The 11992-nt window shown below is 40.5% G+C and overlaps 1 protein-coding gene and 1 long non-coding RNA gene across 17 annotated transcripts in view; one reads left to right on the top strand and one right to left on the bottom strand.

Annotated features, from left to right (window-relative positions):
• SCUBE2 (signal peptide, CUB domain and EGF like domain containing 2) overlaps positions 1-2376 on the top strand; it is a 45962-nt gene extending 43586 nt beyond the window's left edge. For all 3 annotated transcript variants that reach the window (XM_081840432.1, XM_081840431.1, XM_081840430.1), the window contains 2 exons: positions 1461-1540; positions 2207-2376. In XM_081840432.1, coding sequence (XP_081696558.1) covers positions 1461-1540; positions 2207-2359 — 233 coding nt within the window. In that variant the 3' untranslated portion in view covers positions 2360-2376. The remainder of the gene's footprint in view (positions 1-1460; positions 1541-2206) is intronic.
• LOC309330744 overlaps positions 1-11992 on the bottom strand; it is a 55285-nt gene that overhangs the window by 897 nt on the left and 42396 nt on the right. For 11 of the 14 annotated variants that reach the window (XR_014151554.1, XR_014151555.1, XR_014151556.1 and 8 more), the window contains 2 exons: positions 6115-6242; positions 4999-5114 (listed from right to left, as the gene is read on the bottom strand). This is a non-coding gene — a long non-coding RNA (uncharacterized lncRNA). Of the gene's footprint in view, positions 1-4998; positions 5115-6114; positions 6243-9643; positions 9779-11992 lie in introns of all 14 variants that reach the window. The other 3 variants (XR_014151563.1, XR_014151565.1, XR_014151567.1) reach the window with 2 other exon arrangements.

The raw sequence follows: 11992 nt of genomic DNA on the forward strand, positions 1-11992 counted from the left end.
GGTGGGGGACAGATGTCTGTTGGGGGTATAACTCTCAAATTGTATCAGATTTTGTCTTTTATGTGCCAGTTCACATTTTTACACAAAATTGTATATTTGTGTATTTGAGACAAGTTAGGTTCTGAACACCTCCAAATTGCTTTGCTGCAATGTAGGTTTTATTTTTTGATTTAGCAAAGCTGTAACTGGTTTATTGCTGTATCCCAAGAAGTGTCTTTTCTCATAATGGTACAAATGGCTTCACAGTTTCTACTTTGAAGTTGAATCTGGGACTAATCAGTGTTTCAGGCAGACGCAGAGAAAATTGGAAGTTTCATCTTCCTTGTACGTCCGATCTCTTTGACACAATTATCCCAAGCTACCCTGGGGTAACAATCTGATGTGCTTATGGCATGATGGATTCCAAAGGCCTGCAAGTGCAGCACTTAAAGGCCTAAATCCTTTGGCTTTGCTGCCAGTCAGTGGCAACTTAACCACCCTCCTTAGCTGGAAACAGGATTTGTTCCACATTTTAAAAACCTGATTTCCATCCTGAAAACACACCAGTGGAAACAGGCTAATACATTTGATACCAAAATAGTAAATGCTGTTTGCTTATTATACAAAAAAAGTGAAAGGGAAAAAAGCAGGAGTGTTGTAGGCAGATTTTAACATAAAGAGTAGATTTATTTAGCAAAGCTGTATTTGAAGTTTGCCACATAGCCAGCATTTATATATGTCTCCAAGGCTGCTTATGATTTCTGCCATGCACCAATTACCGTATATACTCGAATATAAGCCGACTTTTTCAGTATATTTTTAATGCTTAAAAAGCTTCCCTCGGCTTATACTCGAGTGAGGCAGGTGGCGGTGGAGGGATGAGCCCTTCTCGCCGCTCGTCCCTCCACTGCCGCTGGCCTCTTGCAAGGATCTCTTTTGGGCTGCTCCTTCCTCCTCCTCCCCCCTTGCTGCTGTCTGCGGAGAAGGAGGAGCAAGCAGCCCGAAAGCAGCTCTTTCGGGCTGCTTGTTCTTCTTCCTCCACTGCCGTCACCACAAGGTTTGTGCTGTGGTGAACCGGCTTATACTCAAGTCAATAAGTTTTCCCAGTTTTTTGTGGTAAAATTTGGTGCCTCGGCTTATATTCGGGTCGGCTTATACTCAAGTATATAAAGTAATAGTAAGCAGGTATGGAACACTTTGTCTCTTTGTCTAAACAGTATAGTTTTTCTTGAAGACTGTTTAGAATAGGTATTAAATCTGCTAATCTAAAATTTGTAGTCTTGGTTATAGATGGGTACATTCAAATGCATGAGTACATTCTGTTTGGGAGCATTTTCAGCCAAAGAATGGGAAATGCTAACAAAGTGACTTGCCAAAAGAAGTAGTAAGTATCCCTCCTGTTCAGCCTAGAGATACATGTATGTGCTGCTGATGTAACTCAAATGAATATTTTGCAAGTCGTGTGTGTGTGTCTCCAACAGAGGATTATCAGGAGCTAATAGAAGACATAGTCAGAGATGGTAGACTGTATGCATCAGAAAATCATCAAGAGATCCTTAAGGTAAACTTGCTCAGTTAATCTCCTGAAAGAAAACATCCATTCATGAGTGACTGCTGTTTGTGAAAATAAAGCTTTAATGCTTTGTTTACAATCTACTGTGGCAGAGAGGAAGCTAAACAGGAGGAGGATCAGCAGGCATATCTCCCAAACAAGAAGCAACATGCTGCTATCACTCTGTTCCCCAAGAACCAAAACTAGTCTGAAGGGAGTGGTGGAGGCAATGTTGACTCAAGATATGTTGATAACTGATGCAGTAAACATGCAGCTTATATGTTAAATAACTGACAATATGCTACCTATTAATATTGCCGTAAATCGGCTACCTGAAGCTGCTGTCTCAGCCTGCTGCCTAACAGTAGTGCTGATGATGGCAAATGCTGATGTTTCTAACTTGTGAACTTGAGCATTAGTAATTGCCTAGCAATCATACATGCCTTCTGTTCCAACTTCTGGAAGCACAGGAATGAAGATAGCAATGATATGTGGGTAACATGGCCTAAGCCTTAGCATTTTGGTGGGTTGCACTTTGAATTACAGGAAAATGCTAATAGGAAGGCCCTTTACCTTAATATGTAATAGAAACTGGACCAAGAATTGTGCTTGCACTAATTTTTTCTCAAACTACAGTATATTAAATGACAACTGAGTTCTTTCTTACACTTTCAGGATAAGAAGCTGATAAAGGCATTGTTTGATGTCTTGGCACACCCACAGAACTACTTCAAGTACACAGCACAAGAGTCCAGAGAGATGTTTCCAAGGTCTTTTATTCGATTGTTGCGCTCTAAAGTCTCCAGATTTTTGAGGCCTTACAAATAGTGAACACTATATTTTGAGTTACAGATAGGTAGCCGTGTTGGTCTGCCATGGTCAAAACAAAATAAAAAAATTCCTTCCAGTAGCACCTTAAAGACCAACTGAGTTAGTTCTAGGTATGAGCTTTCGTGTGCATGCACACTTCTTCAGATACCAAGAAGTATTCTTCGTATCTGAAGAAGTGTGCATGCACACGAAAGCTCATACCTAGAACTAACTCAGTTGGTCTTTAAGGTGCTACTGGAAGGAATTTTTTTATTTTGTTTTGACTATATTTTGAAAACTTAAAAAGTTACTGACTGTACAGCAGATTTGTTTTGTATTCTCTAAGATGGGGAAATTTTCAGGAAGCTGCCCAGTCAGTTGTATACAGTGTGTAAATTTTTTTTATTAAAAATATAATTATTTCATTGCCATCTGTTTTATTTTCTGCCATTACATTACCTACTGCAGGGGTAGCCAACATGGTGCCCTCCAGCTGTTGTGGAGTAAAACTCCTACCATCAAATAACCTTTGGCCATGTAGGCAGGGTCTGATGGAAGTTCGTAACATCTGGAGGGCACCATGTTGGCTATCCCTGATATACTAGTAGTTATGAATGAAGGTTGCAAGTGATTTGTTCCTTTTTGTATATAATAATATTGGTCCTATGATTTAAGCAGCTTTCTCGAATTGTAGAAATCTTCCCTCAATTTCCCACAAGAGGGCACCATGTTGCATCAATTTAAAAGTACAGCGAAGCAGTTTCTACTATTATGTCTCCCAGGACCAGTTTAAAAAGGATAGCACTCAAACATTGGAGAGGGGAGCAGAGTCAGTGAACTTTCTTCTTGTGACAATACTCAGCTCTTTTTCCTCTAGACAATATAAGTGTGTATTAAAAAAAAATTGTACCAGATATTTGCTATATAAACACAAAAAGCCATTAATTTAATTGAAATCTCTTTTTACCTGGCTTTATGTTGTTTGTGAATCTGAGAGTGATGAAAGTTTATAGGGGGGAGCTCTAATATAACCTGCTACTTCCTGGATTGCAAATCCTTACTTTTGCCCTCCCAGTGTGTTATACACAGGTTGGGCACTGAAGCACTGAATTAGAAGTGGGGCTGTGCTGCTGGCCCTAGCCACCACCACCCCACACGTGACCTCTGAACATCAAGTGTGCACACGCAAAGAGGAAATCCTACAGCTGCTCTCAAGTAGGGATTCCTCTTCAGACATCCTCACTAGGACTCTGGGCACACAAGAGCAGAGCAGCCTCATCCCTCTTTCAATGCACGTGTGTAAATACATGAATAGGACCTGTACTTTCAGCGTTATCAATTTGGCTACAAACAAGCCTGCATTTTTAACATGCGTACTGGAATCAAATGGAGAAAGGGACAAAAATGAGGGTTTATACACACTGCAATTCCAGTGGAAAGGGCTAACGTAGAAGACACCTAGCTTTATATTAGGAGAATGGGCTGTGTCTATAAGCAAAGAGAGGTCTACCACCCAAGACCAGTGAGGAGGAAGGATCATATTCCAGGACTGACTGTTGACCTTTGATTTGATTTTGATTTAATATTTGCATGCTGCTATTCAAACAATGATCTTGAGCTCAAAGCGGCTCACAATAATAAGAATAAGCAAGCAACATTTCCCTCAATATAACTGTATCCAAAAGTACAACAGCATATAAGTAAAGCAAAAACAAACCATTTAATAAACAAGTAATGCAGGCAAATGCAAGCTCATAATAATTCAAAAATAACTTTTCCCAGGCAGCAGGTTCGCTGTTCGACAGTGGAATTTGCTGCCAAGGAGTGTGGTGGAGTCTCCTCCTTTGGAGGTCTTTAAGCAGAGGCTTGACAACCATATGTCAGGAGTGCTCTGATGGTGTTTCCTGCTTGGCATGGGGTTGGACTCGATGGCCCTTGTGGTCTCTTCCAACTCTATGATTCTATTATTCTAGGGTCTTTCAAAAATTCAGCCACAAAACTGAGCTCCAAGTAGCAACAAAATTTGTTCTCTTTTTCTCCTGCTGAGTCTGTTCCATAGAAAGTTTCCTGGATACCCATCCAGCCTTGTCTATCCATTTATTTACTTCCAAAGGAACTTGCTTACAGGTAGGCCTAAGTTTACAGTCTGGAAAATGCTAGTGGTATCCAGCTTGAAAACTAGTTCTATAAGATACTGGGCTCCCTGCTGTTGCTGTAGCAATCATCACAATTTTGAATGCCACATGGAACATTTCATGGAGCGGAATGAGTTGTCCGTACTCAATTTTCCAGTTAATTTTCCAGTTAATTTTCACATCTGAAATTTTAGAGTTAAAAAACTGGATAGGCCACATCTCTCATTTTTTAGAAAAGGTCCTCAACAGAACAACAGTTTCACCAACTTCCAGTACCTGGGCAGGTTCTTGTGGGACCATTTAGTCTCAAGTGGCATGGAGGGGACTCCTGAAGTGAAGTGAAGGTCATCAATTATCCAGCATTTCTAATGGTCCTAATAAATAATAGACAGGCCCGTGCTTACGATCTCATTGATGTGAGAAGGTAACTGTTAAGCTTCATCCAAGACAAAGGAATACACTGTCCTTGTCCTAGATGTGTTGATAGGGGTTGCAATTAGAGCTGCCAGGTTTTGAACTTACCCCTGTGGTGGTAAAACCTTTAGCAGTGGTTTTATCGGCAGGTGTTATCGGGTGAAGGCATTTATCTCCACATCATGAAAAGCTCCAGCAGCCGATTCCTGCAGATCAACCTGCAACTAAAGGTACAGAAACACATTAGCCTATATTTTTCCCAGTTTAGCCGGCAACCCCTAGTGCAGTTCACCAAACACTTGCTGTGTACAACTTCCTTTCATGTCAGTGAGGCTCATATGGCTCTCCCGGGCAAACTCCATTGAAATAAATAGAATACAGCAGCAGTACTTGATTATGCCAATACTGATGGAAGGCTTTGTGTACAAGCACAGACAATTTGGGAGGATTCGGCATGGGGCTAGCAGCTGTAATTTATTGTATTAGACCATTCTGTGCTGGGCAAGGCTATCTGGAGTAACAACCTCCAGTTTTAGGTTGCTTCTATACTAGAGCCCAATGGTGCTGCCAAGGCATTGCTTTTCCACAATTATCAAGAAGTGGAACGAAAACAAAAGGTTCCAAACAAACAATTAGTCTAGGTTTGACTTCCCATATATTCCCTCTTAATCAAATAGCCTCTGCAATTTTAACTACCACTTTCTTCCTTGAAAGTTCATCCAGCTTTATTGCTTTCTGAGGAGCAAAGATGGGTGATTATTTGGAAATAGCGTACTAATGGTCCCTCTGTTAATTGTCCGTTATGTCCTATCCTTGTGGTGTGGGTAATTTAGCCAAACAGAACTACCGGTACTTGACTATATAAAATGGAAAGGAAGCCAATAATTGAAACCTCCACCCCCCCCCCAAGAACAGAAACTGGCATAGGGACAATTAACAGCAGCCGTTCAAGGGATAATTAATTCTAGTTACACTAATCAGGAAGAAATAAAAGGGTCTAGGAAAGGTTTAAAAGTATGACCCCTAAAAGCCTCCATAGTCCTTTCCTGTTCATGTTAGATTGGCTGCTGTTGCAACCGTGTTTTACCACGAAAAACCTGTGTAAAAAAAAACACAGAAGATACTGGAATGCACGGGCTGACTGGTGTTATCTGGATGCCCCATAAAAAAGAGAGAGAACAAAGGATGGCAATTCTAGTGTAAAGGGGCTAATGTGAAAGTCACCTTAGGAAGATCTTTCCCCACAACAGTTTTCATTTCCCAGAGTTCTTTAGTTCCCGTGGTAACTTGTCTGTTGGATGGATGAGCCTTTGGCCTGATCCAGCAGGACTCTTTCTTTCTAGTTTAAGAACCTAAGTAAAGAAAATAAGACTATTGAGGTTTCTTCAATACTAGGTCCAAAAAAAGCTACAAATTCAGGACCAAAGATAACTGGTTAAACATAACGTAAGATGACATAAGAATAGCCTGCTGGATCAGACCAATGGCCTATCTAGTCCAGCATCCTGTTCTCAGAGTGGCCAATCAGATTCCTATGGGAAACCGGGGAGCAGAACATGATCAAAAGGGCCCTCTAGCCTTTCCAGCAACTGGTATTCAGAAGCCCAGGCTGCTTCCAGCTGTGGAGGTAGAGCATAGCCATCATGACTAGCAGCCATTGACAGCTTCCTCCACCATGAATTTGTCAACCCTCTTTTAAAGCCATCCTGCTTGGCGGCCATCAGTGCCTCTGGGGGGAGTGAGTTCTATAGTTGGACCATGTGCTGCATTTATACGTACTTTCTATTATCTGTCCTAAATTTTCCAACATTCGGCTTCATTGGATGACCACAAGTTCTAGTGTTATGAGGGTGAGAAACTTTCTCTAGTGTTTTTCTCCATGCCTTGCATAATTTTATAAATTTCTACCATGTCACCTATTACTTGCTATTTCTCCAAGCTAAAAAGTCTCAAGCGTACAGCCTTTCTTCACAGAGGAGTCAGCCCCTTGATTAGTTTAGCTGCCCCTTTCTGAACCTTTGCCATCTCTAAAATATCCTCTAAGAGATGAGGGGATCAGAACTGTACCCCCAATAAGGTCACACCATATATTTGCATAACAGCATTATCCCAGTAGTGATATATGGAAGTGAGAGCTGGACCATAAAGAAGGCTGATCACTGAAGAATTTATGCTTTTGAATTCTGGTGCTGGAGGAGACTCTTGAGAGTCCCATGGACTGCAAGAAGATCACTGTGGGAGGCAGTGAAAGACAGAAGTGCCTGGTGTGCTCTGGTCCATGGGGTCACAAAGAGTCGGACACGACTAAACAACAACAACAACAACAACAACAATTATTATACTGACATTTTTATTTTTCTTTCCTTTCCTAATGATGCCTAGAATAGAATTTGGCTTTGCTTTCCTTGTCTGGTCGAATAGCACTTATAAAGATGAATGTATTGCCTAGAATGTTGTTTTTGTTTCAAACTTTGCAAATTGTGGACAAGATGGACTGTTTCAAGGGTTGGCAGCAAGACATTTCTAAATTTATCTGGCAGGGCAAAAAACCCAGGATAAAATTTAAGATTTTAACTGACGCAAAGGAAAGAGGGGGATTTGCCCTGCCGGATTTGAAACTTTATTATGAATCAGCAGCTTTCTGCTGGTTAAAGGACTGGCTGCTTCCCGAGAATACAGATATTTTGGACTTGGAAGGATTTAACAATTTTTTTGGGTGGCATGCATATTTGTGGTATGACAAGGTTAAGGTGCACAAAGGCTTTAAAAACCATATTGTCAGGAAAGCATTATACAATGTCTGGATTAAATACAAAGATTTGCTGGAGAACAAAACTCCAAGGTGGCTGTCACCAATGGAGGCAAAAGCATTGAAAAAACTTAATATGGAAGCCAAATGGCCAAAATATTGTGAAATTTTAGAACAGGAGGGCGATAAGTGGAAGTTGCAGAGTTTTGAGAATCTAAAAGATAAAGTGCGAGACTGGCTTCATTATTATCAAATATTGGAGGTCTATAAGTTGGATAGGAAAATGGGCTTTCAGGTGGAAAAATCAAAACTGGAAACAGAGTTGCTAGAATCCAATACTAAGAATTTGTCAAAAATGTATAACTTGCTGTTGAAATGGAATACACAGGATGAAACAGTTAAATCAGCTATGGTTAAGTGGGCTCAAGAAATTGGTCATAACATTATGTTTGCTGACTGGGAAAGGTTGTGGACCACCGGCATGAAATTCACGGCATGTAATGCCTTGAGAGAGAATATTATGAAAATGATCTATAGGTGGTACATGACCCCAGTCAAGCTTGCAAAAATTTACCACTTACCAGATAACAAATGTTGGAAATGTAAAGAAAATGAAGGTACATTCTTTCACCTCTGGTGGACATGCCCAAGGATTAAGGCTTTCTGGGAAATGATATATAATGAAATGAAAAAGGTATTTAAATATACCTTCCTGAAGAAACCAGAGGCCTTTCTCCTGGGTATGGTAAGCCACGTGGTGTTAAAGAAGGACAGAACTTTTTTTATGTATGCTACTACAGCAGCAAGGATTCTCATCGCAAAGTATTGGAAGACACCAGATCTACCCACTCTGGAAGAATGGCAGATGAAGATGACAGAATACATGGGACTGGCAGAGATGACTGGCAGAATCCGAGATCAGGACAAAGAGACAGTGGAAGAAGATTGGAAGAAGTTTAAAGACTATCTTAATAAACATTACAAAATTAATGAAGGCTAAAATGATATGGGTTCAAAAATTAGTGGTTTGCAGGGGAATTGATTTAAGGAAAAAGAAATAGAATTAATAAAAACTATGGGAAATGTGGGAATGGATTTGCTGATAAGATAAATGAGATTAGAATACACAAGGGGGAGGTGCGAGGAGGTCGGTGAAATTAGGATTAGAAATTATGGTTTGAACTTATGCTTGTTTTTGATTTGTTTTGTTTGTTTGTTTATGTTTTTATTGTCTGTTGTGTTTATATGTGTTATTTAAAACTTTAATAAATATCATTAAAAAAAAAAGAATAGAATTTGGCTTTGTCATGACCACCACACACTGGGTTGACATCTTCATTGAGCTATATACTATGACCCCAAGATCTCACTCCTGGTCCGACACCACCAGTTCAGACCCCATGAGCATGTATGTAAAATTAAGATCTTTTTGCTGCAACATGCATTCACTTTATTCTTGTTTACACTGAATTGCATTTTATTGCCTATTCACTCAGTTTGGGTAGGTCCTTTTGGAGCTCTTCGCAATCTTTTTTTACTTTAACAATCCTGAACAATTTAGGTCATCTGCAAACCTGGCCACCTCACTGCCTGCTCCTAACTCAATATTATTTGCAAGTAAGTTAAAAAACACAGCTCCCAATACCAATCCTTAAGGGACACCATTTTCTACTTCTCTCTGCTGTACCTCATTCCAAGGAAACTGAACCCTGGGTAAATGCCTGGAACCCTTGGAATCTCGCACTGTTTGGGGATTGGGGTGGTGTGCAACAGTGGGGGGGGGGGACACACACACACATCTACATTTTTATATCTACATTCTTCTCAATACAAGATAGAAGGTATTTATGATGCAAATCATTGCACCATCTTTAAATATGCATATAGTAATTGTTGAGAAAGCATGAGGTTTATTTTATGCACTTAGCACAATATTTTGTACTATTTCTTAATGTATTAAAAATAAATTTAAAAATGATTTTCGTAAAGTGTAAGATTACCTACCTAGCTCCATTACTACACCAAGATTTATTGTATTTGACTGTTTTTAATACCACTGTGGCCTGTAATGCAATTAGAAAAGCTTTTCTATGGATGATGCAAAACTTCAAGGCCACCAAATTCTTCTTCATTTGCATGCTGAAATAGATGACACATTTACCCTTGAGCAGTACTCAAAAATAAGGATTGCATTTTCATAGCACTCCTCTACCTCAGCTTTGATATAGCCACTAGTCCTGCTGCGAATAAGAGCTTATTGAACCTTTGCTAATGCGAGACGAGATGCAAGGCTTCTGTCCTATAGCTCTTCCTTTCTATTACATAAAAGAGACAGCATCCATTTAGGAGGAGGGGTTTGTTTTTGCTCTCTGTTTTCTCTCCCTTAGCCCAGAGATGAGGCGAACAAACAAAGCATCTTTATTTAATCAACTGCCTAAGTGCCAAATGCCTCCAAAGGTGAAAAAGAGATTGCTTTTACCCTCAAAGTTCTGTATGCTTGTAATGATTCATTACATAATGGGCTATTCTAAAAAGAAAAGGGGACAGGACAAACCTCTCCTGTGTTTAAACTGCTAGGCCGCAGTTGCATTTTGGCCTTTTGGTGTCTGAATGAGAGTATAATTCCAAGCCTTGCGGTAGTTCCAACTCTACTTGGATGACCATCTTCAGAGGGAGTTTTGTTCAGCCCTGTGTGGGGTTCTGCAGGGTTGGATTTTATCCCCCATGCTGCTTAACAACCACATGAAACTGCTGGCAGGAGTCATCTGGAATTTTGGAGTGCACTGTCAAGAAAACGTGTACAGTGGTACCTCGGATTACAGACGCTTCAGGTTACAGATGCTTCAGGTTACAGACTCTGCTAACCCAGAAATAGTACTTCAGGTTAGGAACTTTGCTTCAGGATGAGAACATAAATTGTGCTCCGGGGGCGCGGCAGCAGCGGGAGACCCCATTAGCTAAAGTGGTACCTCAGGTTAAGAACAGACCTCCGGAATGAATTAAGTTCTTAACCTGAGGTACCACTTTACATTGATGATACACTGCTCTACCCTTCCTTTACACCTGCAGGTGTGGCACTGGCTGCACTAGACCCATGTCTGGCCTTGATATTGGACTGGATGAGAACAATTCCTTGCCTTGGCAAGGGTGGGAACAGGATCAAAACCATGAAATTACTCTTAACATTCATATGTCAGGAATGGGAAACTTCCGGCCCGTAGCCCAAATTTCATAATATTATCATTATTAATATTATCATCATTATTAAATTAACATATCACCCTTCTACTGGTGATCACAGGGTAGTTTACAATATAAAAACACAAAAACACTTATACATAGACACAAACAAAACAATCTCTCTCTCTCTCTCTCTCTCTCTCTCTCTCTCTCACACACACACACACACACACACACACACACACACACTGCCACACACAATTTGCAAGGGCAAAGATGGTATAATTAGCCAAAGACCTGAGAGGAGAAGAATGGTTTTGCTTGGCACTTAAAGATATGTAATGAAGGCACCAGGCAAATCTCCCTGGGGAATGTTCAGAGGCCCTAATTTGGGCCATAAGCCAGTTTTTCACTAGCCCTACCCATCTGCCCCACATGGGGTGTCCTACCACCTGTGTGGCAGGTAAAGCCATGGTTATAAGGAACAATTAGAAGCCTTTGATTGTGCTTCCTCTGCAAGTGGGGCTTTTAAATTTCGTGCTAAAAGCAAGCACTTCTGGGATTGTTTCCACCTGGAAACGGTGGAAAACTGAGTGTGAGGTGAAATGGAATGGAATATTGTGAAAAAGGCTGGCTGGCCGGCCGGCTGGAACACTGGAATATCGGCTGGCGTACTGAACGCTTTGGTATAAGTTCCACTTGTTTATCCTATTTCCAGTATCACATCCAAGCAGCACTGAGTTTGGTGCGATAAGCATGCACCCAAAGCTGCCTTAAATGACTTGCACGTGTGTTGTATATTGGCAGCGTTAACTAAGCTATATTGTGTCTGAGGATTCTTGCAGGGAAGCCAGTATATGCACACAGCCTTTTGATTTTGAAAGCACACTTTAGTCTGTGGTTTATACATCTGCAGCAGATGGTTCTGCTTTTAAATATATATACATATTAAACATATACCAGACTGCCTTTAAAAATAAAATAAAATTAGAAGGTCACATCTGTTTATTTTGAAAGAAAATGCTAGCTCATTTTATCAAGAGTTCTTTCCTTGAAAAGCCCAAGCTGCGAGTGAAAGATGCAAGACAGACAGCCTAGTACAGCAAAACATTGCTTTCCACCCCCTCAAAAGGAAGCTGGTAATTCCTAGACTGATTGTGAGCAAACTCATGC

The sequence above is a fragment of the Podarcis erhardii genome, assembly GCF_964252035.2.
Source record: "Podarcis erhardii genome assembly, chromosome: 1".
NCBI classification, from domain to species: Eukaryota; Metazoa; Chordata; class Lepidosauria; order Squamata; family Lacertidae; genus Podarcis; species Podarcis erhardii.